The 27136-nt window shown below is 44.4% G+C and overlaps 1 protein-coding gene across 2 annotated transcripts in view; it reads left to right on the top strand.

Moving 5' to 3' along the window:
- Nucleotides 1-27136, top strand: part of ttc21b (tetratricopeptide repeat domain 21B) — a 63347-nt gene that overhangs the window by 9863 nt on the left and 26348 nt on the right. For both annotated transcript variants that reach the window (XM_055638163.1, XM_055638164.1), the window contains 13 exons: nt 1624-1722; nt 2740-2932; nt 4441-4538; nt 10216-10416; nt 11916-12045; nt 13903-14060; nt 15663-15887; nt 19118-19356; nt 22927-22999; nt 23313-23423; nt 24855-24993; nt 25660-25766; nt 26093-26281. In XM_055638163.1, coding sequence (XP_055494138.1) covers nt 1624-1722; nt 2740-2932; nt 4441-4538; nt 10216-10416; nt 11916-12045; nt 13903-14060; nt 15663-15887; nt 19118-19356; nt 22927-22999; nt 23313-23423; nt 24855-24993; nt 25660-25766; nt 26093-26281 — 1962 coding nt within the window. The remainder of the gene's footprint in view (nt 1-1623; nt 1723-2739; nt 2933-4440; nt 4539-10215; nt 10417-11915; nt 12046-13902; nt 14061-15662; nt 15888-19117; nt 19357-22926; nt 23000-23312; nt 23424-24854; nt 24994-25659; nt 25767-26092; nt 26282-27136) is intronic.

Here is a 27136-nt window from a genome sequence, read left to right on the forward strand (position 1 = left end):
AGCACAGCCTTGTTTGCTGGCATTTCTGGGTGGGGGTGGCAGTGACCAGCGAGCCTCATCCTTCTCGACCTGATCTTCTCGGTCAGAGGTGGATTCTCCCCATAGAGCAGGGCATTGGTGATGTGGTCCCTCCAACTGACATTTTGAACTTTTCTGAGCATTCGGGTGTAGGTAACATCGAGAGACTTGGACAGTGCTCGAGTGAGACTCCATGCCTCACACCCGTACAATAATATGATCTCTACAGTTGCATGGAAGAATCTCAGCTTGCGACCCTTAGACATCCGAGACGTCCAGATTTCCCATGTTATTGAAGGCTTTCCATGTGAGCGCTTTCCGGACCTTGATGTAATTCTCCGAGCTCTGCAACCTCGCTCCCAGTTACTTGGTCCTTCACTCTCTTGAGAGATGCACCGCCACTGGTCTTGAGAGGCTCATGGCCACCAGGTGGAGACCCACTTTCTTGCACTCCATCTCGACCCTGCCGAGCAGCTCCTTTGCCTCCCTAATCTGGTCTGACAGCGGGACGATGTCATCAGTGAAGTCGTGGTCTGACAAGTTGACTGGCCCGATTCTTCTCGAACGCCTTGGGGTGATTCCAAAGTAAGAATCCATAATATCAATTGTTCGAAGGCCCTCACACCGGTGGCACCATCAGCAATAGAAGCCTCGCCTACGGTCTGTCTGTCTTTTCGTCTTTTTTGTTATTTTTAGTGTGTTTTAAAAAGTATGTGTTAATGTTCTTTGGTTTGTTTTATGTGGGAGGGGTCGGGGTCGGGGAAAACCTTTTTCTCGATCTCTTACCTTGCTGGAGATGCGATTTTTTTTTGCTGATCATGTCTCCAGTCACTCTGTGGCCTAACACCATGGAGATGGAGACTGACTTTGAGCCCCACCGCAAGGCTGTGGACTTACCATTGAGGAGCTCGCAGTCTCTGGTAGAGGCTGATGACGGGTGGCTCCAAAGTCGCAGGAGGTTCGACTAGTCTCGACCCGAGGTCCGATCGCCCGGTGCGGGGGAGCTGAGATCCTCCCGATGCGGGAGCTTGATCGCCCCGACGAGGAGGGCCAGACCGCCTGCTACAGGAGTCAAGATCGTCTTGTCAACGGATGAATCGACCGCGGGAGGACAAAGAAGGTCTTACAGCGCCAGTGACACACGCTCGATCCTGACATCGGTTGCTGTCTGTGTGGAGTTTGCACATTCTCTCTGTGACTGCGTGGGTTTCCGAGTGCTTTGGTTTCATAGAAACATAGAAAATAGGTGCTGAAGGAGGCCATTCGGCCCTTTGAGCAAGCACTGCCCACATCCCAAAGACATGTGGGTTTGTAGGTTAATTTGCCTCTGTAAATTGCCCCTAGTGCCTAGTGTGTAGGGATGAGAAAGTGGGATAACAGAACTGGTGTGAACGGGTGCGATCGATGGTCGGCGTGGTCTCAGTGGTCCGAAAGGCCCCTTTCCATGCTGTATCTCTAAACTAAACCAAGCATTGCCAATTATTTTATGGCGCTTGAGGCGAACGTTAAATTTTAAATATAATAGTGTGTAAGCACAGATTTTCCCAGGTGTTGCAATTCAGAAGTCTGTGAATAAAAATTCATAATTGTTATGATCTTTTTCAGGCTGGCAATCGACTTGGTGATCTAATCAGTGTACTGGATCGCCTTGAACCTCACAATCCTTATGTTTTCTTCAACGTGGCGTTGGTTTTCAGCAGAATGGTAAGCATATTAATATATTTGTTTTGAGATTTCTTTCCCCAATTGTTTTAATTTTTGAGCGAATAGATGAGCTTTAAAAAGCCCAGGGAATGACAGAAACACTTAAAAGTTACTTTGGAAATTGACATGCAGCAAAAAAAAAAGTTGTCCTGAATTTAAACAGTGCAGGTCCACCACTGATTTTCTGGCAACTAGTGTCCGGCACCTCCTTTAATCCGGACAAAATTACAAGAATGCACTTGCAATTCCTCTGGAATTCCCTCATAATTGTGGCGCCTAGGCCAGGTGAGGCGGATGATCTCGACCTCATCGGGACCTCTGCACCCGATCGGCGGTGGAATTTGTCCCCTGTTGCCGGGGTTCTGGATTTCCGGACCAGCCATAGCCAGCAGATCATTTTCCATAGCCGACTTCCAATGCCAACTTTGCGGGCAAGTATCTTGGCTTCCCAGCAAAATGGACAGTCCAGAATGGCTCTGGAACTAAGGGTGCCGGAAAATCAGTGGTGGACCTGTCTAGGGCAAAAAACTGTTTCCATCTTACTTCCCGCAGCATTCAGATGCCATGGGCTATAAGAACACAGCTGCTAATTTAACAGGCCTTTGTAAATGATAAGCGGTTGCTTCTATTGACACTTGTGCCAAGGTACAGTATTAAACAAAGTAACATGCAATCTTTAGTTATTGCTTTTGAAATGACCTTTATTTTTGAAAATCCTTAAGGAAAAATTAACTTTCTTGCAAGTCTGAAACTCTCTAGCCCCCAACCCACATTCCCCCATTGACACAATTGTTTTTATAAAGTAATTTTATTTTACACGAGGTGTCTTAGCAATGCAACTATCATATTATAACAGAACTACTTGTATTAAATATGGACTGTGTGGTCAATAATGTAGTACTAATGTAGTACATGGTTGCTAAAATAACACATTCATCCGAGAAAATACAAAACTAATATGTGAATTACTGTAATTAATCAAGTTTGACAATTGTTCATCAAATTACGTTAATACAGTGTGGGCGAAACCAGATCATCCTTCAACAGACGTACACCTTGGTTGAAAGAGCGTTCAGCATGTCCTCGGATAATGCGGAGATTGCAAATGAGCTTGGCTATCAGATGATATTACAAGGAAAAATGAAAGAAGCAGTGAGATGGTACAAAACAGCAATGTCACTGGATGAAACTAGTATCCCTGCAGTAACGGGTATGATTCTTTTCACCTGCATTTTTTGCGAAATTACCTTTTCTTTTGCGTGTGTGAGGTTGTGCTTGGGGAAAGTGAAGACATAGAACCTAGTACAGCACAGGAACTGGCCCTTTGGTGTCCATGCCAAACATGAAGCCAAGTTTAACTAATTGCATCTACCTGCATGTGATTCCTCCGTTCCCTGCATATTCATGTGCCTATCTAAAAGCCTCTTAAATGCCTCTATCGTATCTGCCTCCATCACTACCCCCGGCAGCACGTTCTATGGCACACATCACTCCTTGTATAAAAACATCTATCTCTATATAACTAAAAGTCTTCATCTTGTTTGTGCCCACGATGTGTCTCTGTGTCAATCTGGTTAATTCCTTTCTTCTTCCAAATGCTCGGCCACAGCCTTCCCATTTTCACACATCCTACTCACATTTTTCCTGTGGTGGCGATAAACATCTTCCCGTCTCATTTCCTATATTTCCGAAGTTATTAATCCTTGAAATTTTAAAAGCAGTCCGATTTCTTCAAACTCACCCATTTCGGGAAAAAAAATCCGAGTGACGTCACAATGCACTCGCAAGGCAGGACGGGCCACTCCAGAAGGGAGGGGAACTCCAGCGCACCGACCGCCCCTCCCCCTCACACCCCCCACCCCCCTCCCCCTCTCACCGCAACTGCCCTGCCCCTCCCCCCCACCCCAACCGCCCTGCCCCTCCCCACCCACCAGATTGGTCTCCTCTCCTGTCAGTCCACGCCACGGCTGGGACGGTGACGCCCCTTCTGCACGGCGGCCTCTCCCACCTCACTCACAAACTCCTCTCTCCCCTCCCCACAGTAACTTGTCTACCATCTCCCCCACCACCAGCGGCGGCCACGGGGGAGGGGGGGTTCAGTGGAGACCCGGTCACGTCTCTCTCTCCCTCACTCACCCCTCTCCCCTGCCCGCCCCCTGCGGGAATGACCGTCCCGTCTACCCGTCCCCCCTGGTGAATGGCTGCGACCGTCCGTCTCCTCCGCCACCGCTGTGGTAACTCACCCTCATGGCCCTCTTGGAGGAGATCTTCTCCACCAGCTTGTCGAAACTCCTGGTGCCCACCGTGACAAACACCGACTCCATCCCGGCCCGTGGGCAGCAGCGAGCAGGCAGGCAGATAGGCGCGTAGGCAGGGAGGGGACGGGTCGAGCGGCAGCAACGGGTGGGCAGGACGGGGACAGCCAAGCGGCGGCTGAGCTGGAGTGGGCGGAGGGAGGGAGGGAGAGTTGGGTTGCAGGGTGGCCGAGCAGTTTGCGTGGAGTTTGAGACACACACACACACACACACACACACACACACACACACACACACACACACACACACACACACACACACACACACACACACACACACACGCACACGCACATACACATACACACACACACACACAGCAAACTGGTCATTTTATGGGTACGTGTAAATGGGAAATCCTTTATTTGACTAGAAGATTATTTTTCATTGCTCGTCACAATTGCAGGCATTATAAGATGCCAACTAATCAAAGGACAGCTAGAAGATGCAGAGCAACAACTGGACTTTCTTAATGAAATACAACAATCTATTGGAAAATCTGCGGTAAGGGTGTTTTTGATTTTGTTTCACTTAATTTCAAGTATTTAGACTGATTCATTTCTGCAAACTACTTTAACAAAAGGAATAACCTAGTATCTAAAACTAAATCTACAAATTTCTATATATTCTGATCACTAGTGATTCGTGAGAAAGGCTTTGAAAGATAAGAAAGGAGTTTGAAAGGAAGCAAAGGGGTTAGAAATTTACATGAACTTACTTCAAATCAAACCCATCTCCATCATAGAGCCATAGAGCTGTATAATACAGAGGCAGGGCTTTTGGCACATCTAGTTCATGCTAACCAAGTTGGCATATTGGGCTTGTCCCATTTGCCTGCATTTGACCCTATCCCCCAATCCCTTCCTTTCCATATCTGTCCATACATTTAAAAAAAAACGACACAGTGCTGGAGTAACTCAGGGGGTCAGGCAGCATCCCTGGAGAACATCAATAGGTGACGTTTTGGGTCAAGTCCTGCACACTGATTGTGAGGGGGTGGGGAAGAAGAGAGCTGGAAAAAGGGAGACAGGACAAAGCATGTCAGGTAATAGGTCAAAGCAGGTGACGGAGGGGGGGTTATAATAGGCAGATGGTTGGAACAAAATCAAGAGGTAAGAAAGAAAGGTGTGAGATAGGTTTGAAGAGTTTCAGATTGTAAAGCCAAGGGTGGAAAGTGGCAGGAGAGAAATAAGTGGGAGTTCAGGTGTGGCACAGGGGAGGAAAGGGACGGTGGTGGGGGGGGGGGGGGGGGGGGGGGGAGAGATGGGGAGAAAGAGGTGGGAGGGTTTCTGTGGCACAGCGGTAGAATTGCTGCCTTACAGCGCCAGAGACCTGGGTTCAACCCTGACTGTGGGTGCTGTCTGTGCGGAGTTTGGACGTTGTCCCTGTGACCGCATGGGTTTTCTCCGGGTGCTCTGGTTTCCTCCCACACTCCCAAGATGTCCAGTTTTGTAGGTTAATTGGCTTTGGTAAAATTGTAAATTGACCCTAGTGTGTAGGACAGTGTTAATGTATGAGGTCATCGCTGGTAGGCACGGTGGGTCGAAGGGTCTGTTTCCACGCTGTATCTCTGTATGTGCATCTAAACTATCAAATTAATAAACCTAAACCTAATCAGGTATTGTTTTTCCGCTAACTGGAAAGCAAGCACACAACCTTCTCACTGTACCTTGGAACCTAAACCTAAGGTAGACACAAAAAGCTGGAGGAACTTAGCAAGTCACACAGCATCTCAGGAGAAAAGGAATGGGTGACGTTTCGGGTAGAGACCCTTCTTCAGACTGGCGCCTTTCCAGATCCCGGACGAGGACAGGTCCAGTGAACTTGCTTGTAGCATGCAGTAATATAATCAATTAGCTTGCGTATTCCTCCTAATCTACAAACAACAATCATAGAAACATAGAAACATAGAAATTAGGTGCAGGAGTAGGCCATACGGCCCTTCGAGCCTGCACCGCCATTCAATATGATCATGGCTGATCCCCTTAGCCACAAGGGCCACATCTAACTCCCTCTTAAATATAGCCAATGAACTGGCCTCAACAACCCTCTGTGGCAGAGAGTTCTAGAGATTCACCACTCTCTGTGTGAAAAAAGTTCTTCTCATCATCTATTTTAAACTGAGGTGTTTTCCTAAATGATGGAAACAGACGTTATTCATTACTGCAGGCAACAAGCCTGTCCTGCTTATCTTTAAGAAGCGAAACAAGCTCATTTTATCTCTTTATGTTTTTGCAGCTGCATAATCTGAATCTCCTCATAGGCTGCGTGATTTAAGGCCTCATGATTTTGTGTCTATCTCATGATTTACTTATTCCTCTATGTGAGCCCAATTTTTTTCTAAGCGAACCCGTTTGCTCGACATAGGGACTATTAACAGGCAACCATTTTAGCTGAAAAGCCTGCTTTAACTCTTCCATTACAGTCACCTGCAGGTTTTGCTTCCAAATATACAGCACCGTGAATTAGAAATCTATCAAGGGGGAGGGGCCATCTTGGAGAACGGCTGTTAGCCAGCAGCCATCCGTTTTAATTTGCTTTTTTTAAAGTTTTTAGTGAGTCCTGTTTTTTGTCCATTGGAGATATGGGCTTTTTATTGTGGGGGGTAGGGGTTAATTTTATTTCTAGGTCCTTACCTGGTCGGTGAGGCAGCTTTTTCTCCGGGCTGCCCGTCGACCCGTCCTCGTGGCCTACCAGCGGGCTTGGAGCGCCGTTTCCTGGCGGGGACCGCCCAGCACCTCGGCCTCGGTGGCGGCACAGCGCTGGAGCGCTATCGCGGAGCGGAGCGGGCGATGCCTTGCCTGGGTCGCCGCGCTGGATCGACGTGTTGGAGCTCTGGTGAACTGAGACCGTCGTGTTCAACACCTCCGGGCTGTGGGTCTGCGGAGCGGAGTGGGCGGCGTCGATTTCAACATTGGGAGTCTGGGAGCTCCAAACCGGCGCGGCCTTGTCGGCTTCGGAAGCCGCGGTCTCCAGCTAGATAGCGGCCGTTCCAGGTGGCCCAGCCGCTGAGAGGACTCTCCCGACGCCGGGGCAAGACCACCCGGTGAGAACGGCCAGGAACATCGGGCCTCCGTAGAGGCAATTGCGGTGGCCTCAATAGGCCTGACTTTGGGGTGAACTTGGGATAGGGACTGGACATTGTGCCTTCCCCCACAGTGGTGTCCATTGTGGGGGGATGATTTTTTGTCTGTAAGGTAATCCTGTTAGTCTTTGTCCAAGATGGCTGCCGTGAAGGGAGAGTGGACGCTGGCGCGCTTTAACTGCCGCTGCTCTCTCTTCACATTGTGTTTTTGATTTTTGTTTTTGGACTGAATTCTGTTTTTAATTTGTGTTTCTGTGATGTCTTTATTATTTGTTTTATTCTGATTATATGTTTATATTTCCTGTTAACCTATGTAAGGTGTCCTTGAGATGTCTGAAAGGCGCCCAATAAATAAAATGTATTATTATTATTATTATTATTATTATCCCAAAGCACAAATTGCTGGAGGAACTCAGCGAGTCAGGCAGCATCTCTCTCTGAAAGGCATCGATAGGCGATGTTTCAGGTCGGGATCCTACTTCCCCAACCACGTTCATAAGACATAGGAGCAGAATTAGGCCATTAGACCAGTGGAGTTTGCTCTGCCATTCAATCATGGCTGATCTATTTTTTCCTCGCAACCCCATTCTCCTGCCTTCTCCCGTAACTTATCAATCTCCACTTTAAAAATACCCAATGACTTGACCTCCACCATCTGTGGCAATGAATTCCATATTATAAAAGTATCTTCACCTTACTCGAGACGTTGTCTAAGAAATATATCGTTATTCCTTCAGCATGGCTGGGTTGATATCATTATGTCTAGATGATAGTAGCCAAACCAACGCGAGAAGCTTGTTGCATTCCAGGACAAGACAGCATGCTTGATTATCAAAATGTAAAATGTTTCGCCAATCCTTGCACTTGGTCCGCGAAGGCCGACTAAATCTCCCGGTTGCTAACCATTTTAACTCCCGTTCCCATTCCCACATTGACCTTTCTGTCCTGGACCTCGCATTGCCAGAGTGAGGTCACACACAAACTGGACGAACAGCACCTTAGCTTTCGCTTGACAGCTTACATCCCAGCGGTATGAACAATGAATTCTCCAATTTTAGGCAACTTCTACGAACATCTCCCTTTCCCCTCCCCTCCACCCCCCCCTCCTCCTCACACACGTAGGACAATCAGTTGGAAGAAGCGTCGCGACCCTTGAGACTTCACTTTAGAGAGAGCACGTGGAAACAGTCCCTTCGGCCCATGAGTACATGCCGACCAGCGATCACCCCATACACTAGCACTATCCTACACATTAGGCTCAATATACAATTTTACCGAAGCCTGTATAGCTTTGTATGTAGGAGGAAACCAAAGCACCCAGGGAAAACGTACAGGGAGAATGTACAAACTCCATGCAGACAGCACCCGTAGTCAGGATCTAACCTGGGTGTCTGGTGCTGTGAGGCAGCAACCCTATCACTGCGCCATTGAGCTGACCTGAAAAGTCCATATTCTCTAGAAATTCTGCCTGACCTGCTGAGTTATTCCAGTACTTTGTGTCTGCTTGATTGTCACTTTGTCCACCACACTAAACATTCATTCCCTCCATCTCTGCATCGAGGCTGTTGTCTGCATACCACCAACAAAATATTTTGCAGCAAAATGTTGGGACTCTACCACCTACAAAATCCCTCCCAGGTCCTGCATTACCCTGACTTGAAAATACATTTCCATTCCTATGTCTAAATCTATGCACTCCTTTCCCAACCATATCATAGGAACCGTGACAAAATATGGTTACCATTTCCTCTTCAAGGACGTTTGGGGGTGGATAATAAGTACTGGTCTTACTGTTGTTGGCCAGATCCTGAAATATGAATAAATAATAACACTGTGAGATAAACTTCAATGGGCAGACGGCATTAGTTCAAATAAGTGGCTCGCCATCCCATTTTTGAAGGGCTTCAAAGATGAGCAATAAATTGTCTGACGGTGACACTAATGCAACTGCTAACTCCCAAGACTGCAGCGATAGACACAAACTAGAGCAGTTTAATAATGAGTACATGGGTCTGCAGCAGGTAAAATGTCATGCTGCATGCTGTTACATCTTGACAAAATGGTCATTGATAGAGAGGAGTATGCATTGTAAGAATCCAGCAGATAAGGGGTGGGTGGAAAGAGCAGTCTATGTTCTTCCATTGTCTCATTGAAAGCTATTTAAATTCAAGCAGCAGCACACAACACTTTTAGTTGTGTTTTGGCTTAATGGAGACTGCCCTCAAGGGTTGGAGCCCTGACAATGGCCCTGAATATTTTGGGGAGCAAAGCAGACTGCCATTTGAAAGAATGGTGTTTGTTCCATTTGCAAAGTCTGAACCATACGTGCATGAGTAGACATGAGTGAACGCATTGCAAATGTATTTTCAAATTCCACATAGCCAAATAATATTGAATACCTATTGGGGCAGCACAGTGGCACAGCGGTAGAGTTGCTGCCCGACAGCACCAGAGACCTGGGTTTGATCTTGACTCCTGATTCTGTCTGTATGGAGTTTGTATGTTCTCCCCGTGACCGCATGGGTTTTCTCCAGATGCTCTGGTTTCCTCCCACATTTCAAAGACGAGCGGGTTTGTGGGTTAAAATTGTCCCCAGTATGCAGGATAAAACTCTTGTACGGGTGTTTGGTGATCAGTGCGGACCTGGTGGGCCCAGGGGCCTGTTTCCATGCTGTATCTCTATGCTAAAAAAAAAGCTGTAGGAAGGAACAGCAAATGCGGTTTACACCGAAGATAGACACAAAGTAATTCAGTGGATCAGGCAGCATCTCTGGGGGAAAGGAATAGATGACCGACATTTCGAGTCGAGACCCTTCTTCAGACTCTAAGTCTGTCTCATTTAGAGCCTGAAGAAGGGACTCGAGCCAAAACATCCGTCACCTATTTCTTTTCTCCAGAGATGCTGCCTGACCCACTGAGTTAATCCAGCATTTTGTGTCTATCTATTTAAAAAGCTGATGGGTGGGGGCTGGCTTCATGCTTGGTCGCTCGCATCCCTTCATCAAAGTGTGCACCGAGTTAATAACTGATTGGAAATCCTGGCTTCTAGAAGTAATTTTCTGCATAAACAATAAACCAACCTTTTTTTCTTCCCAGGAATTGTCGTATTTGTGTGCGGTTTTGGCAGTGAAAAAGCACAAAAGACAAGATGAAGTTATTAATTTGTTGAACGATGCTGTTGACACCCATTTTTCTTCACTGCAAGGCCTGCCACTTGGAATTCACTACTATGAAAAATTAAATCCTGACTTTTTATTAGAAATAATTCATGAATACCTCGCCTTCTGTCCCACGCAGGTAAAAACCTTAATTTAATATTCACAGAAGTATACTTGGAAGCATAACGAACATCATTTTTGTGGAAAAGGAAAGACAAACTCCACACAGCCAAACAGTCAAAATGTAGAAACAAGGAACTGCAGATGCTTGTTTACTAAGGAAAGGCTCAAACTGTTTGGGGGCGTTACGGTGGCGCAGTAGTAGTGTTGCTGCCTTACAGTGGCAGAGACCCGGGTTCGATCCTGACTACGAATGCTGTCTGTACAGAGTTTGTACGTGGTCCCCGTGACTGTGAGTTTTCTTCGGGTGCTCTGGTTTCCTTCTACACTCCAAAGACGTACAGATTTGTAGGTTAATTGGCTTCAGTAAAAATTATAAATTGTCCCTAGTGCTAGTGTATAGGGTGATTGCTGATCAGCGCGGCCTCGGTGGGCTAAAGGGCCTGTTTCCACACCGTATCTCTAAACTAAAAACTAATCTAATGATTAAACAATTAGTACAAATGCTTTTACTAGTGGAAGTATCAGTTATTTAAACTTATTTTTGATGTGTGCTTTGTGTTTAAAGTTGCCAAGGAGCAAAAAGATAGTTATTAACAAAGATGCATGGCCTTGGGAAACTACAGCAGTGCTACTTTGTATTGTTGCAGCAGTTGGAAACTGGGGCAGTCTGCATAACAATAATCGCCAGAAAGAATGTGCCTTAATCCTCCATTCATATCTGGATACCTAAATATAAACACACAAATATACGCTGGAATAAATTGATCTTACTCATGAAGAAGCAAAATACTATATACTTTGGAAATTTCAGCAAAGAACAGAAAATGGTGGTAATAGTCATCAAGTTGCAGAAATATGGCAGCAAGTTTTAGGGTGATAAACTTTCAAAAGTTTTTAAATATATTTGATTTGTTGATTCCTTCCAACATTAGTTACTTTTAGGACATACTTTCCACATGTAAATTCACTGCTTTATTTGTGACAGTACTGGCACCTCTAACGTGACATATATGTTTATTAATTGTGCTTAGCTTAAGGAAAATGTAAATTAATGAATTAGAACATTTATTTGTTGATACTTTTTTAGAGTTGTAGTATCATTATTTTACGCTTAAGTATCCCCAATGTTGGGTATATTGATGGAAACAAAATATTGATAAGTGTAGCTTAATTTTTGATTGATAAGTGTACCGACTCCTTATTCTCTACAGAAAGAGCACTGTATAAATGTAATTGGCTGGAGTAGTGGGTCAGTGGAGGTGATGTGGAAAAGTAGTTATTTTTCTAACATTCCTGCTGACTTGTACAGTTATTAGATCTAATTCTTTAAAAACAAATGTTTAAAAAAATCTGTTGAGCATCTCTGAAGACATAAACCCTGCATACGTTTTAAAGTTATCTCAGTAGTTCTTTAAATGTTTTGCTTTGAAATTGTTCGATATATTTAAGTGAAAAACAATGTAAACTTGATATACTCAGGTTGTCTTTAGTCATGATAGTCTCATCTTCTTTCAGCCTGCATCTCCTGGCCAACCTCTCTCTCCATTGCTGAAACAATGTGCATCCGTGCTGGAGACTATTGTGAAGACAGTGCCAGGATTATTGGAGGCTGCCTTTTTAATGGCCAGGGTCAAGTACTTGGCAGGTATTTCATGATGTTGAACATACTTTATTGTCACATGTAGTTATGTACTGAGGTTCTGCGAAATTGTTTGTTTTGCATACATTCCAGTATAATCATACTATAGATAAGCACAATCACAAATAAGTACAAAGTGCAATGATTGTAGTGTAATAATAGACTTCACAGAGGGTACACAAAGAGTTGCCATGGTTCTGCCACTCACAAAGTTTCAAATTTCTTAAGAGTACAGTCATATCTTGGCCTTAAAGGCCCATTGTCCTGGTAACACCAATCCTCTCCTCTCCTCTGTCCGCCGCCATCTTGAAAACTGCCTTTATCCAGCGTCCGTCACCGACTCCCTTCACCCTCCGCCCATGTTCCCAGTCTTTGGGGTCAAGCTGGAGACAAGCCACAGACGACTCCAGCAAGTTCCTGGTTCCATAGCGCGAGCCATGCCTGTTGTTGAGATATGGTCGCGGCTCACTGGGAACCTGCTTCTGCAGTGGTGTGTAAAACATGGGGGGTCTTTTAATATTGCAACTATTCTTCTCTCTGTGTTGGGAGGGAAAATATAAATACAGTGTATTGTGAATTATTTCTGATATCATTACCCAATCATGATCTGCAGAAAAAAAATGGAAACGAGGAACTGTGGTTGCTGGTTTATCAAGGAAAGACTCAAAATGCTTGAGTAACTCAGTGGGTCAGGCAGCATCCATGGAGAATGCGTCGATGCACAGCTTTTTTCAGGTCCCTCCAAAGATGTTCGATCAGGTTCAAGTCCGGGCTCTGGCTGGGCCACTCAAGGACATTCACAAACTTGTCACAAAGCCACTCCTGCATTGTCTTGACTGTGCTTAGGGTTGTTGTCCTGATGGAAGGCGAGCCAAGGTGGCCAGGTGATGAGCGGTGCCTGGTTTCCTCCAGACGTGACGCTTGGCATTCAGGCCAAAGACGCTCAGACCATGAGAAACAAGATTCTCTGGTCTGATGAAACCAAGATTGAACTCTTTGGCCTGAATGCCAAGCGTCACGTCTGGAGGAAACCATGCACCGCTCATCACCTGACCAATACCATACTGACAGTGAAGCATGGTGGTGGCAGCATCATGCTGTTGGGATGCTTTTCAACGGCAGGAACTGAGAGACTAGTCAGGATCGAGGGAAAGATGAACGGAGCAAAGTACAGAGAGATCTTTGATGAAAACCTGCTCCAGAATGTTCTGGACTGGGGTGGAGGTTCACCTTCCAACAGGACAACGACCTGAAGCACACAGTCAAGACAATGCAGGAGTGGTTTTGTGACAAGTTTGTGAATGTCCTTGAATGGCCCAGCCAGAGCCCGCTGAATACCTACGCAGCCACAGGGAGAGCGTACAAACTCCATACAGTCGGCACCTGTAGTCAGGATCGAACCCGGGTCTCTGGCACTGCGAGGCAGCAGGTCTTCCACTGCGCCACTGTGTTGCCCAAACCTCTAAGGCAAATGAACTGTATGTAAAGTTGACTTGAATGAATAGATGAAATAATAGACCAAAGGGCCTGTCCCACTTTGTGATTTTTTTCGGCGACTGCCGGCATCATTGACTGACGTATCAGGTCACCGAAAAATTGACACGGCAGTGATGCGGTGTGATGACATATGACGCGCGGTGTTTTTTCAAGTGTCGCAACATTTTTTTTGTCGCCGCTGGATTTTGAAATGTTCAAAATCTTTTGCCGACCCTGATATGACACCGGCAGTCGCCGAAAAAATCGCCAAGTGGGACAGGCCCTTTGGGAAATGTTTTGACAATATTCTTAACTGATTACAAACTGAAAATGCTGCAGGAAGCAGTGGATTTAAACGTACAGCTTTTCTGCTTTGTTCTTTAACAGGTGATGTTGATGCCGCCCAGCTCAATCTGCAACATTGTTTAGAACAGAATCCTTCATCTGCAAATGCCCATCTCCTGATGGCCCAAGTTCACTTGTCTCAAGAAAATTTCAAACTCTGCTCACATTCCCTAGAAATGTGTTTGAGTTATAATTTTGAAGTAAGTAATAGCGTCCAAAACATAGAACAGTTCAGCACAGGAATAGGCCACAATATCCCTGCCGGTTATGGTGCCAAGTTAAACTATTCTCCTCTGCCTGCACATGATTCATATCCCTCCATTTTCTGCATGTCTATGTGCCTATCTAAAAGCCTCTTAAACACCACTATCATATTTGTCTCCACCACCACGTCAAGCAATGCGTTCCAGGCACCCACCTAGAGCTGGTTATAAAAACTTGACCTGCGCATCTCCTTTAAACTTTCCCATGTCTCTAGTCTTTGTCATTTCCACTGGGGGAAAAAAGTCCTGATTTGTTATTCTATTTGCCCCCCATCATTTTATATACTTCTATCAGGTCTTGTGATATATCAGAAGCACACTATGAGGTCAGCATATTGTCAAGTGAAATTTTAAACTTTCTTTAATTTCCAAATCATGTTTTTAATATTCGGACCTTTACAGAAATCTAGAAGTGATGCCTCTTTTTATTCCAATTTCCAGTCCCTGAACATAGAACAGTACAGCACAGGAACAGATCCTACAGTCCGCAAGGTCCGTGCTGAACATGATGCCAAGTTAAACTAATTTCCTCGATCTGCATGTGATCCATTTCCCTCCACTTCCTGCATATCCATGTACCAATGCAAAGCCTCTTAAATGCTTCTATCCTATCTGCCTCCACCACCACCCCCGGCAGTGTGTTCCAGGCACCCACCATCCTCTGTGCAAAAAAACCTTGCCCTGCGCATCTCCTTTAAATTTTGCCCCTCTCACCTTAAAGATATGCCCTCTAATATTTGACATTTCCACCTCTCGGAGAAAGGTGTCTCAATGTCTAAATGGCCTGTCCCACTTAGGCGATTTTTCAGGCGGCTGTCGGCGAATGTCAAGTCGCAGCAGGTCGTTGAAAAAACGGCGACTGGAACGGCGACTGTCAGAGTGGAACACACACACACATCGATTCCTTCCATTTCCCTCACACAGTGCAAAGCCAATGTGATACAGGCACATACCACGATGAACAGGAAGGTTGGCGTGGTAATTAAAACGGTGAAAGCACAGTGTACGGGAAGGGTCACTTAAGTCCTTTAAAAGAGGGGTGGAGAAGGGGGAGACAGGGTGGGTAGAAGGAATGGAGACAACTTTTAAGAAGCCAGAGATACATGGCTGTGAAGCTTGGCGGACATTAAGATTATCCTTGGTTCTGAAAACTACTGTTTCCATTTTTTTTCCCAATGAGCCAATGAAATTCACCGATCAGCACCGGCTACAACCTACGAGAACTTACGACCTCCTGGCGACCCACTAACACTGCACCTACGGCACAAGAATTCTTGCTATTCTCCATGGCGGCTTCATTCTGGCCGACCAGAATGATGCCGCGACTAGTTCCGAGAATGCGGGAACTACTCACGACCATGAAGGTGACTCCCGGGCAACCACCTGTGAACATTTGGCGACTGCATAGTCTCCTGTAGTCACCTAAGTGGGACAGGCCCATTAGTCACATTTGACACTGGGAGAAAGGTGAATAAATAAGACAAAAGCAATTCGAAACCTTGATCTTGTTTCCATAATTTTAATGAATTTACTTTCCAGGTTCGGGAGCATCCTCTGTACCATTTGATTAAAGCCCAGACTCAGAAGAAAATGGGGGATGTTCAGGAAGCGATTAAGACCTTGCAGATCGCTACAGGTTTACCTGCGATGAAAAAACCTGGAAGTGCATCCAAATCTAAAAGCAAAATCGTTGAGTTTAGTGCAGCCGATCGTGTTTCCATTTTCCTGGAGCTGGCAGATGCCCATTGTAGCATCGGAGAACAGGTAATACAGAAGTACTTTCTACCTAAAGCAGAATAATGATTGCAGTTTTTACAATTTAAGTACGATTTGGATTCAAGCAAATTGTAATTTCAGATAGATGTTCTGGAAATATGATAAAACCTAACCTTTGTTCTTACCCCAAGTTAGTCATAGTCAGACAGCACAGAAACAGGCTCTTCGGCCCAACTCATCCATAGCGACCAGATGCCCCAGCTAAGCTATGGCCATTTGCCTGCATTTGGCCCATATCCCTCTAAACTCTTCCTATGCACAGAACTCATGAACAGCTTCTCCCCCACTCACGTCTGGCAGAAGGTACAGAAACTTGAAAACGCACACCACCAGACTGGAACTGGTTTTTTTCTGTGCTATCAGGCTTCTGAATGGTCCTTCCATTAGCTCAGTTCAGTTCAACGGTCCTTCCATTAGCTCGGTTCAGTTCATTTCACCTCTATTCCGTTACAGACATTGGACTTTGTCTTTGGAAATGGTGCACCACAATGTTGAGAACCATATTCTGCAACCTGTATCTTTGCTTTATTTGTTGCACTTGGGTTTAATGTGATTGTATTCATGTATAGTAGTGTCTGATTGGATTGCATGCAAAACAAAGCTTTTCACTGTACCTCGGTACGTGACAATAATAAACTTAACATAAACCCATCCTACCCATGTAACAGTCCAAGTGACTTTTAAAAGCTGCTATAGTACCTGCCTCAACTACCTCCTCTGGCATCTCGTTCCACATACCCACTTTATGAGTGAAATAATTGATCTTCAGGTTCCTCGCACCCTAAATCTATATCCTCTGCATTTTGATTCCTCGACCCTGGGTAAAAGACTGTGCATTCATTAAAACTCTATTCTCAGTAAAATTCAATTATACAGTAAAACACCAATAATCCTCCATCTGACATCAGAATTCCCATTGCTCCAGCATTGGGCATATAGGTCATCCTTATCTTCTCCCTCATCCACTCACCAGCTCCCAGCTCCTGCTCTCTCTACCAACACACCATGCCCTTGGTTCTTCTGACACATTGGGACCTTGTTCCCATGTTGCCCATCCCTTGTTGAGGCCTCTGTTCCTGCACACCCATCCCACTCACTATGTTCTGATTCCTTTGCTACCTTTCTTCTCACTGGGGCCCCAGTATCCACAGTTCCTTGCTAATAGTTGAAGTTTTGGTCGGGACCCTTCTTCAGTCTGATGGAGTAGGGGGAAGAAAGCTGGAAGAGAGGAGCAGCAGGACAAAGCTTGACGAATGATAGGTGGATACAGGTGAAGGGAGGGTTTGATTGGCAGATGGGTGGACAAAGACCAGAGGTAAAAAGGAGACAAAAGGTTGAGGCATTCCAGCTTTCTTTCCCCAACCACAATCAGTCTGAAGATGGGTCCCGACCCAGAATGTTACCTATTCATGTTCTCCTATTCCCTTTAAACTTACCATGTTCTCTGGAAAAAATATGATTCTGTTCTGGAGCATTGAAAATGATTGTAAATTAAATATGTGTTGGACTATTAATGGAATAACATCTGATAGTCTATAAAATCATTTAATGGTTCAATGGTTTATTGTCATGTGTACAGAGATGCAGTGAAGAGCTTGCTATACAGTCAAATCATACTATTTGTGAATACAATAGATCCTCTTCTGGAACAGCACACATAGTTGCCATGTTCTGGCGCAATCTTGCAACTTTCAAGTCTTTGAAAAGCGATTTCTTATTTTCTCACTTTAAGGCCCGGTGTCCTGGCGGCACTGGATCAATGAAGTAGGGGTCAGCCTGGCCCAGCACGATGCCGTCGGCTCCTTCCACCGCCGCACCGTGCAGCTGCCGCAGGCTGTGCTTGATCCGCTCGCTTACCTACCCGCTGTAGGGCCTTAATCTAGCATCATCAGTCCCGAGCGCACAAGAGCATAACAGAGTTTTACTGCAGCTGTATAAAAACAGTATTATTATTCATAAGCAGTGAAGCATTTCCTACAGATTTCCTACCAGCCTTTGCATAAAATACAAGTTGCTTGCTGTTTTTCCACAATCAGAAAGCATTTGATAATGAAGGCACATGGTATTGGGGGTAGAGTGCGGACATGGATAGAAAATTGGTTGGCAGACAGGAAACAGAGTAGGGATTAACGGGTCCATTTCAGAATGGCAGGCAGTAACTAGTGGGGTACCGCAAGGCCCGGTGCTGGGACCGCAGCTATTTACAATATATATTAATGATTTAGATGAAGGGATTACAAATAACATTAGCAAATTTGCAGATGACACAAAAAAGGGTGGCAGTGTGAACAGTGAGGAGGATGCTGTGAGAATGCAAGGTGACTTGGACAGGTTGGGTGAGTGGGCAGATGCATGGCAGATGCAGTTTAATGTGGATAAATGTGAGGTTATCCACTTTGGTAGCAAAAACGGGAAGGCAGATTATTATCTAAATGGGATCTGGGGATCCATGTTCATCAGTCTATGAAAGTAAGCATGCAGGTACAGCAGGCAGTGAAGAAAGCAAATGGCATGTTGGCCTTCATAACATGAGGAGTTGAGTATAGGAGCAACGAGGTCCTTCTGCATTTGTACAGGGCCCTAATGAGACCTCACCTGGAGTATTGTGTGCAGTTTTGGTCTCCAAATTTGAGGAAGGACATTCTTGCTATCGAGGGAGTGCAGCGTAGGTTCACAAAATTAATTCCCGGGATGGCAGGACTGTCATATGCTGAGAGAAAGGAGCGGCTGGGCTTGCATACTCTGGAATTGAGAAGGATGAGAAGGAATCTTATTGAAACATATAAGATTATTAAGGGTTTGGACACGCTAGAGGCAGGAAACATGTTCTGAATGTTGGGGGAGTCCAGAACCAGGGGCCACAGTTTAAGAATAAGGGGTAAGCCAATTAGAGCGGAGTTGAGGAAACAATTTTTCACCCAGAGAGTTGTGAGTCTGTGGAATTCTCTGCCTCAGAGGGTGGTGGAGGCCGATTCTCTGGATACTTTCATGAGAGAGCTAGACAGGGCTCTTAAAGATAGTGGAGTCAGGGGATATGGGGAAAAGGCAGGAACGGGGTACTGATTGGGGATGATCAGCCATGATCACATTGAATGGCGGTGCTGGCTTGAAGGGCCGATTGGCCTACTCCTGCACCTATTGTCTATTGTCAAATGGTATATACAATTATATGATGATATTTTTATAGCAATAAAAATACTTATTTTCTGTTTCTGTAGCATGAAGCTGCCAAGGTGATGCAAGATGCTATCAATGAATTTACTGGCACCTCTGAAGAATTAAGAGTCACAATAGCTAATGCAGACCTTGCCGTTGTACGTGGGGATATAGAGCTGGCACTTAGCATGCTTCGAAATGTCACACCTGAACAGCCTTACTTTATTCAAGCAAAAGAGAAGATGGCAGCTATTTACCTCGATCAGAGGAAAGACAAGCAGTTGTACGCAAGCTGTTACAGGTGCAAACTCTTTGTTGCATACCGTGAACATTATTTATTTGGTTCTAATATACTGAAGATGGAACTCACTTCAAAGCTGAATTCGTATTTAACCATAGTTTAGTTTTGTTTATTATTATTGTCACAGTGAAAAACCTTTTTAGCTTACTTGTATGTGCACATAAATTTAAGTCATTCTGTCAGTGGTTTAGTTTATTGTTACATGTACAAGTACAGTGGAAGGAAAAAATAATTCTTACATGCTACAGCGAAAAGAATTTACATGATTACAATCAAGCCATCCACAGTGTACAATACAGGATAAAGGGAACAATGTTTAGTGCAAGATATAAAATCTAGTAAAGTCCGATTAAAGATAGTTTGACCGTCTCCAGTGAGGTAGATGGAAGTTCAGGGCCACTCTCTAATTGGCGAGTTGCCGAAAAACAGCGGGAAGAAACCGTAGTCATAACCAGTTCTTTTTTGGTGACAAAAAGTTGCTATTAAAATTAAGCTACATTTATCACAATTTTTTTCTATCATTATACCCAAATCTATGAACAATGAACAAATTGTAATATAATAACTGAACTCCAAGCTCAACAAACAAATGCTGCAAATTATTCACGTTTATTGTCCCTTAGCTGAACATGATTAATATACATGCATGTCACATTAGAGGTGTTTATGAGGTGTTTGCAGTGTCTTCTGCCATGAACACCGTTCCAATGTCGATCTTTAGAATCTGTCAGTTTTATATTTCCCCATTATTAATTCCTCACTCTCATCCTATAAGCAACTAACGTTTACTTTAGCTAAGACACAAGTGACTGCAGATGCTGGAATATTGCGCAAAACAGAAAGCACTGGAGTAACACAGTGGGTTAGGAAGCACCTGTTGGAAGATTGGACAGATGACACTTCGGGTCAGAATCCTTCTTTGGAATGAAGAGGGGTCTCAACCTGAAACATTGCCTGTCCATTCCTTCCAGAGATGCTGCCTGACCCATTGACCTTGTCCAGCACTCATGGTTTACTTTAGCCACTTGGTTTTTGTATTCCTGGAGATACTTTAAAAAAAAATACTAGACTAAGTGGGACCCGTTGGGTCCCTGTCACACAGGAGGCCTGGTTCCCCCAATGCAATATTCCACCACTCACCCATAGCCCCCAACTGTGCAGGCGCGGATCATTTCTCCTCATCCCCAGAACTCTCTCCCCCTCCTCTTCACCCTCCCTCTTCTTTTTCCTCTCGTCCCCTCCCCCAATCTCTCCCTCCCTCTCCTTTCCCCTATCCTCACTCAGTCACTCCCTCCCTCCCTCCATAACGCCTCTCCCCTCCCTACCTCCTTCTATCCCCCACCTCCGCAACTCCCCCTTCCCCCCCACTATCCCTCCTCACCTCCCCCACTGCCTTCCTCTCCCTCTATTCCCCCTCCTCCCCCACTCTCCCTCCTCACCTCCTCTCTCTTCTTTTCCCTCTCCTCCTACCCACCCCCAATCCCTCCCTCACCTCTCCTTTCCCCTACCCCCAGTCACTCCCTCCATAACTCCTCTCCCCTCCCTACCCCCCTCCTCCCCCACACTCCCTCCTCACCTCCCCCACTTTCCCCTCCCATTCCCTCCATACCCCCACTCTCTTAATCCCCCCAGACTCCCTCCTCACCTCCCCCACTATACCCCTCCCTCCCCCTCCCTCCCTCCCTACCTACCCCCTCCTATCCTTCAATTCTCCCACTTTACCTCCTCACCTCCCCAGGATCTCGAGGTTGCCGCTCCTCTGACTGGAGGTTGCCTTGACCGGAAGCCGCACCAACCTGAATTGGCGGTGGGCAACACCGGGCAGAGGCGGGCGCTGCCGGTGACTGACAGCAGATGCTGCCAATTAGTGCGGCGATGGTGCAGGAAGGGGCGTCGCCGTCCTAGTGGTGACTAACAGGAGAGGAGAACAATCCATGCATGCGCGGTGTTTAAGATTTTTAAACCTTAGTAACTTTTGAAATATACCACCGATCGGAACAAAACCTGTTGCACTTGCAGCACAGGAGAATGGCAAGTAAGGTGGCGAAAAATCGTAGCGTTATCGTGTACTGCTTTTGCGCAAATGTAAAAACAACGCAAACCCGGAATATAACAAAAGAGTTTTAGTTATGTATAGATAGATATAGATAGATAGGTTTTCTAATATATGTTGATACTTCATCTTTTCCCCCCTTATTTTAGTCATCCTTTACTGGATTAAAAAAAAAATCTCTAACCCTCTGGGCTGGTACTGATCTTCACAATATTCTATACTTTAATTTTAATTTGATATTATTCGTAACTTCCTTGGTTAGTTACTGATGGTGTATCCCTGTAAAACTATTATTTGTCAAAGGAGTATACCATTGGTGAGGTTTATGAAATAAGCATGTGTGACAGCTGATCCACCATGTTTCCATGTAATCTGTTATCCCAGTTCACTTTAACCAACATATTGTAATAAGCGAGTTCAGTATTCCGACTGAGCATGCCCAGTTCATAGGTCACAAGTGAAAAACACTCTTGGCAGCCTTGCCGCAGCATGGACATAGACCTGTCATAGGACATAGTCACTCGGGAGGGGATGGGGATGGTCCAGTGGCGGTTCGGCAGCGATTGCGGCGCCGGAGACCCCGGGATCGATCCTGGCTGCAGATGAGGCGCAGGTCTATGTCCATGCCGTGGCAATTTTTATCGCTTGTGACCTTTGACAAATCCCATGATTCCTTGTGTTTTTAGGAATACCGAACTCGCTTATTGCTTTTGAGGTCAGGACACGAGTTTCATGTCCATGTTTCCCACCCTCAATATGAAATTTGAAATTCTATGATCGCTGTTTCCTAGGAAATTGTTTACTATGAGATAACTAATTAATTATATAAACGAAATGGATGAGGGGCAGGATTAATCACAATTTTATCAAATCGTAATGCAGCGATTGATATTGATATTGGCATTCATACATAATAAGAGCAGAATTAGGCCATTTGGCCCACCATCCGCTCCGCAATTCGATCATGGCAGATCTAGCTTTCCCTCTCAACCCCAGTCTCCTGCTTTCTTCCCACAACCATTGACACCCTTACTTATTAAGTACCTGTCAATCTCTGCTTTGAAAATACCAAATGACTTGGCCTCCACAGCCGGCTGTGGCAATGAATTCTACAGATTCACCACCATCTGGCTAAAGAAATAAATTCCTCGCCTTCAATTATTCTGAGGCTGAGCCCTCTGATCCCAAACTCCCACTGTGCCAAGATACAATGTAAAGCTTTATTTTAAGTGCTAACCAGGCAAATCATACTATACATGAGTACATCAGGCACAAGAGAGAATGTCTCTTGCAAACTTATGCACAGAATTTAGGCACACAGTCGTAAGTCTACGAGGATAGTAAGATGCTTAAAATGCACTCTTGCAGGGCACCGACGTGGAAGTTATCGTGGAGGATGTTTTATCACCTATCCTCCCAGATTGTGGTCTCTGGGTCAAGATGTCGAAAATACATTTGCAGAGGGGGGTCCAGGAATTGTCCGGGAATTATATGTATCATTTTACATTTTTCTTCAGGGACTTAATCGACAAATTGCCTGGACCTCACACCTTCCTTTTGTTGGGCGATGCGTATATGAATATTCAAGAGGTAAGTCGTTTGTTTAAATTTTCACATAAATTTTATTTTGAAATGTCCCCGGTCAATCAATGAATCTGTTTTTAAATACAAAATAGCATTGAGTATATGTGCATGCTTGCAATGTCAGTGTTTCAGTAAAAGATTCTTGCCTCAACTTAAATATTGGAAATTTGATAAGTTAGCCAAACCGTAATTATGTCCCATGAAGATGATGGTGTTCTTGCATTTTACCCTTCTTCAGTCTCTTGGGATGGTGTTTTGCAACATTAAATGTGAAGTATAAATGGCAGTCATTGTTACTCAACTCTTAATTCCATTGCAGCCAGAAAAGGCCATTGATATATACGAACAAGCACTAAAGAAAAATCCAAGAGATGGAACTCTGGCTAGCAAGATTGGAAAAGCTCTTATTAAAACACATAATTATGCTAAGGTCTATTTCTCTATTAGACTCAAAGCTGCCTAATAAATCTTTTGTTTTACAGTTAATATTTTTGATTGTTTCTGTGGAAAATTGTGCAATATGTGGCACATTTTAGGATTATTTATTCAAGATGAGTCAATCTTCATTCATTGAGTTTTTTTATATTTAAGTGAAAAGACCAGATTGCAATCAGTTTTTAAAATCCTTGTTTTCATTGTACCTTACCATACTTGTGCATATGATAATAAACTCAAAAGTAGACACAAAATGTGGGAGTAACTCATCAGGTCAAGCAGTATCCCTGCAGAACATAGATAGGTGACGTTGCGGGTCAGGCTGATTGTCGAAAGAAAGCTGGGGAAGAGGAGAGGCAGAACACAGCATTTAGTATAAACCAGCATCTGCAGTTCCTTGATATATCAATAAACTCGCCTTACCTCGAGTTGGAGATACAAGAAACTGCAGTTGCTAGAATATTGGGCAATGTACATAGTGCTGGAGGAGATCAGTGGGTCAGGCAGCATCTGTGGAGGGAATGGACAGATGATGTTTTGGGTTGGAACCCTTCTTCAAACTGACTTGACTTGACTCGATTTTAGCTATTCTAAATTTAATATAGCGAGATAGAGATTTAAGGACATGAAGACGTGCGCTTATACAGTCAAACAGTGTTGAAATAAAAGATCAACCGTGATCTTATCTTAATCTTAATAGTGGAGATTATCTTAATAGTGGAGAAAGGCAGGTAAACTGGTGAATGTAATGGGTATTCTCAACTGACCTCACTAAGGATTAAAGAGTGAGGAAGGTCCTGACAAGGTACATCAAAACTAATATCAGATGTGTTTCCTGACAATTATTGTATTGTGTATTGATTGCAAAGAAAGAATTGGTTGTGGCATTGTTTCCATCTTCTGTGGAACCCGACACCAGTGAAAGGCCTAGATAGAGTGGATGTGGACAAGATGTTTCCAGTAGTGCAAGAGTCTAGGACCAGAGCGCACAGCCTCAGAATAAAAGGATGTAAGGAAAGGAGATGAGGAGAAATGTATTTAATCAGAGGGTGGTGAATCTGTGGAATTAATTGCCACAGACAGCTGTGGAGGCCGAGTCTTAGGGGATTTTTTTAAAGCGGAGATCGATAGGTTCTTGATTAATAAGGGTGCCGTAGGTTAGGACGAGAAGGCAGGAGAATGGGATGGAAAAGGAAATATGGATCAGCCATGATTGAATGGCGGAGTAGACTCAATGGGCCGAACGGTTTAATTCTGCTCCCATGACTTAATTAGCTTATATGTCATGCTATCTGGGGAGGAGAGGGAGGGAGGGAGGAAATAGTGGGGTATTAATTAAGAAATTAATTTTCTCTTCTATGTTTTTTACAATATTAATGGCAGCAGAGTTGTTTTAATCTCTGAAATTCATATTTTTCCCTCGTAGGCAATTAATTATTATGAAACAGCACTGAAGAGCGGCCAGCAGAATTTTCTTCGGTATGACCTGGCTGAGCTCCTATTTAAGCTTCGACAGTATGAGAAAGCAGAAAAAAATCTACTGCACTCATTAGAACATGACCATGGTAGGACTTTTTTTAATACAAGTGTGAATTGTCTACTTTTGTTATTTTATAAATAAAAGTATATTTGTTTCGTGGAAACATGCCCGTCAGCCCACTGTGTCCATGCAGTCCAGCAATCACCCGTACACTAGTCCTATCCCACATACAAGGAACTATCTGCACACGCTAATTAACCTGTAAATGTACATCTTTGGAACCCTAGTGTCTGGCACTGTGAGGCAGCAACTCTACCACTGTGCCACAGTGCCGCCCCTGCATGTTGTAAATTGATTGATTGAAAGAGACAGCATGGAAACCGGTCCTACGGCCCACCGAATCAACGCCGACCATCACACTAATTCAATGGTATCCCACTTTCTCATCCACTCCCTACACATTAGGGGGGATTTGCAGAGGCCAATTAAATTACAGACCTGCACATCTTTGGGATATGGGAGGAAAGCCATAATTTTACCAAAACGGCAAAATTTGAAAAACGTATATGATTTTGTAAACCAGCAGTTCCTTGTGTTTGAACTTACGTGAGTGCCATTTGATATTTGTAAAATATCACCTTCTTTGGATATAGTGATTGGGACTAACTTGATTACCCAGCATTGATTCAATGGGACAGGTGGCCTCAACCTGCGTTACAATAATCCTGTTTTCCTTTCTAATTTTTTCCAGTAAATGATCTTCAAACGTTGATGGAAGATGCACGCTATTTAATGCTGCTCGCAAAAATATATAGCAAGAAGAAGAAGACTGAGGATGCTATCCTTTCATTGCAGAGGGTGAATAGGTTTTTATTTTTTGCTTGAATATGGAAAGATATATCTTTGAAAATTTTTACTTCTTCAAATTCTGTTTGCAAAGGTTGCATGAAATTAATTGCCCAACTTGCTTGTAATACGTCCATTTTGTGAAAATTATTTTTATGAAAAATGATTTTGCTTTATTTATATTCTTCCTTTTAGGTTTTTGGTAAATCATCACTAAATATTTCAGAGTTGTTCTGACCATGCATATTATTATTGATCAACGTAATTATTACATAGCTTATTAATATTTTATGTGTTTTTAAAATATGGCAATTGCCACTGGCCTTATTTTGTTTCAGGCACGAGAAGTCCAGGCTCAAGTATTGAAACGTGTGCATTTGGAACAGACTGATGCAGTCCCTGCCCAGAAACAACTTGCTGCAGAAATTTGTGCAGAAGTGGCGAAGCTTGCTACAGAACAGCGGGAGTATGAGAAAGCAATTAAATTCTACAAAGAAGCTCTAGTCTACAATGAAAATGATCACAAGGTTAGTGCTGCAGCTTCGAAATTAGTTTAGAGTTAAGTTTTGCTTTAAGATCGCAGAGAGCGGTAGACACTGGTGGTCCATCACAGGTACTGCCCTCCCCGCCATCGAAGGGATCTACAGGCCTCAAGATGGCAGCAAGCATCATCAAAGACCCACACCATCCTTGCCACGCTCTCATCTCGCTGCGACCAAGATATTGGAGCCTATGCTTCCTGAACCATGACTTCCATGTTCTGGAACAGCTTCATCTTAACAATCAGAACACTGACTTTAAACTTTAGAGACACTGTGGAAACAGGCCTTTCGGCCCACTGAGCCCATGCTGCCTAACCGTCAACGATACTGATCACCCGTACACTACTGCTATCCTATACTTCAGGGACAATTAACAGAAGCCAATTAACTTGCAAATCTGTACATCTTTGGCATATGGGAGGAAACACACGGAGCACACAGAGAAAACCCATGTAATCATAGGGAGAATACACAAACTCCATACAGCCGGCACCCGAGAGCAGGATCGAATCTTTGTCTCTGGCGCTGTAATGCAGCAACTCTACTGCTGTGCCACCACTGCACAACACAAACCTCAACATTGATCTACATTTATAGTTTCACATGCCCCTTTATTAGTTTTTTGCCTTCTGTAACCACCCTCATTATTCTATTAATCAGATAGCTTCAAAAACATGATAATCATCTTGGAAAATATAGCTTCACCTTGGTAATATCCATCTCATCCCTGCCCTCCCTATAGTTTTAAAAAACAAACTTGTTTTCTCATTTTCCCAGTTCTGAAAATGTAAGCAAGGAAAGGGCAGCACAGTGATGCAGCGGTAGAGTTGCTGCCTTACA

Source organism: Leucoraja erinacea, chromosome 7, assembly GCF_028641065.1.
Source record: "Leucoraja erinacea ecotype New England chromosome 7, Leri_hhj_1, whole genome shotgun sequence".
Lineage (NCBI taxonomy): Eukaryota > Metazoa > Chordata > Chondrichthyes > Rajiformes > Rajidae > Leucoraja > Leucoraja erinaceus.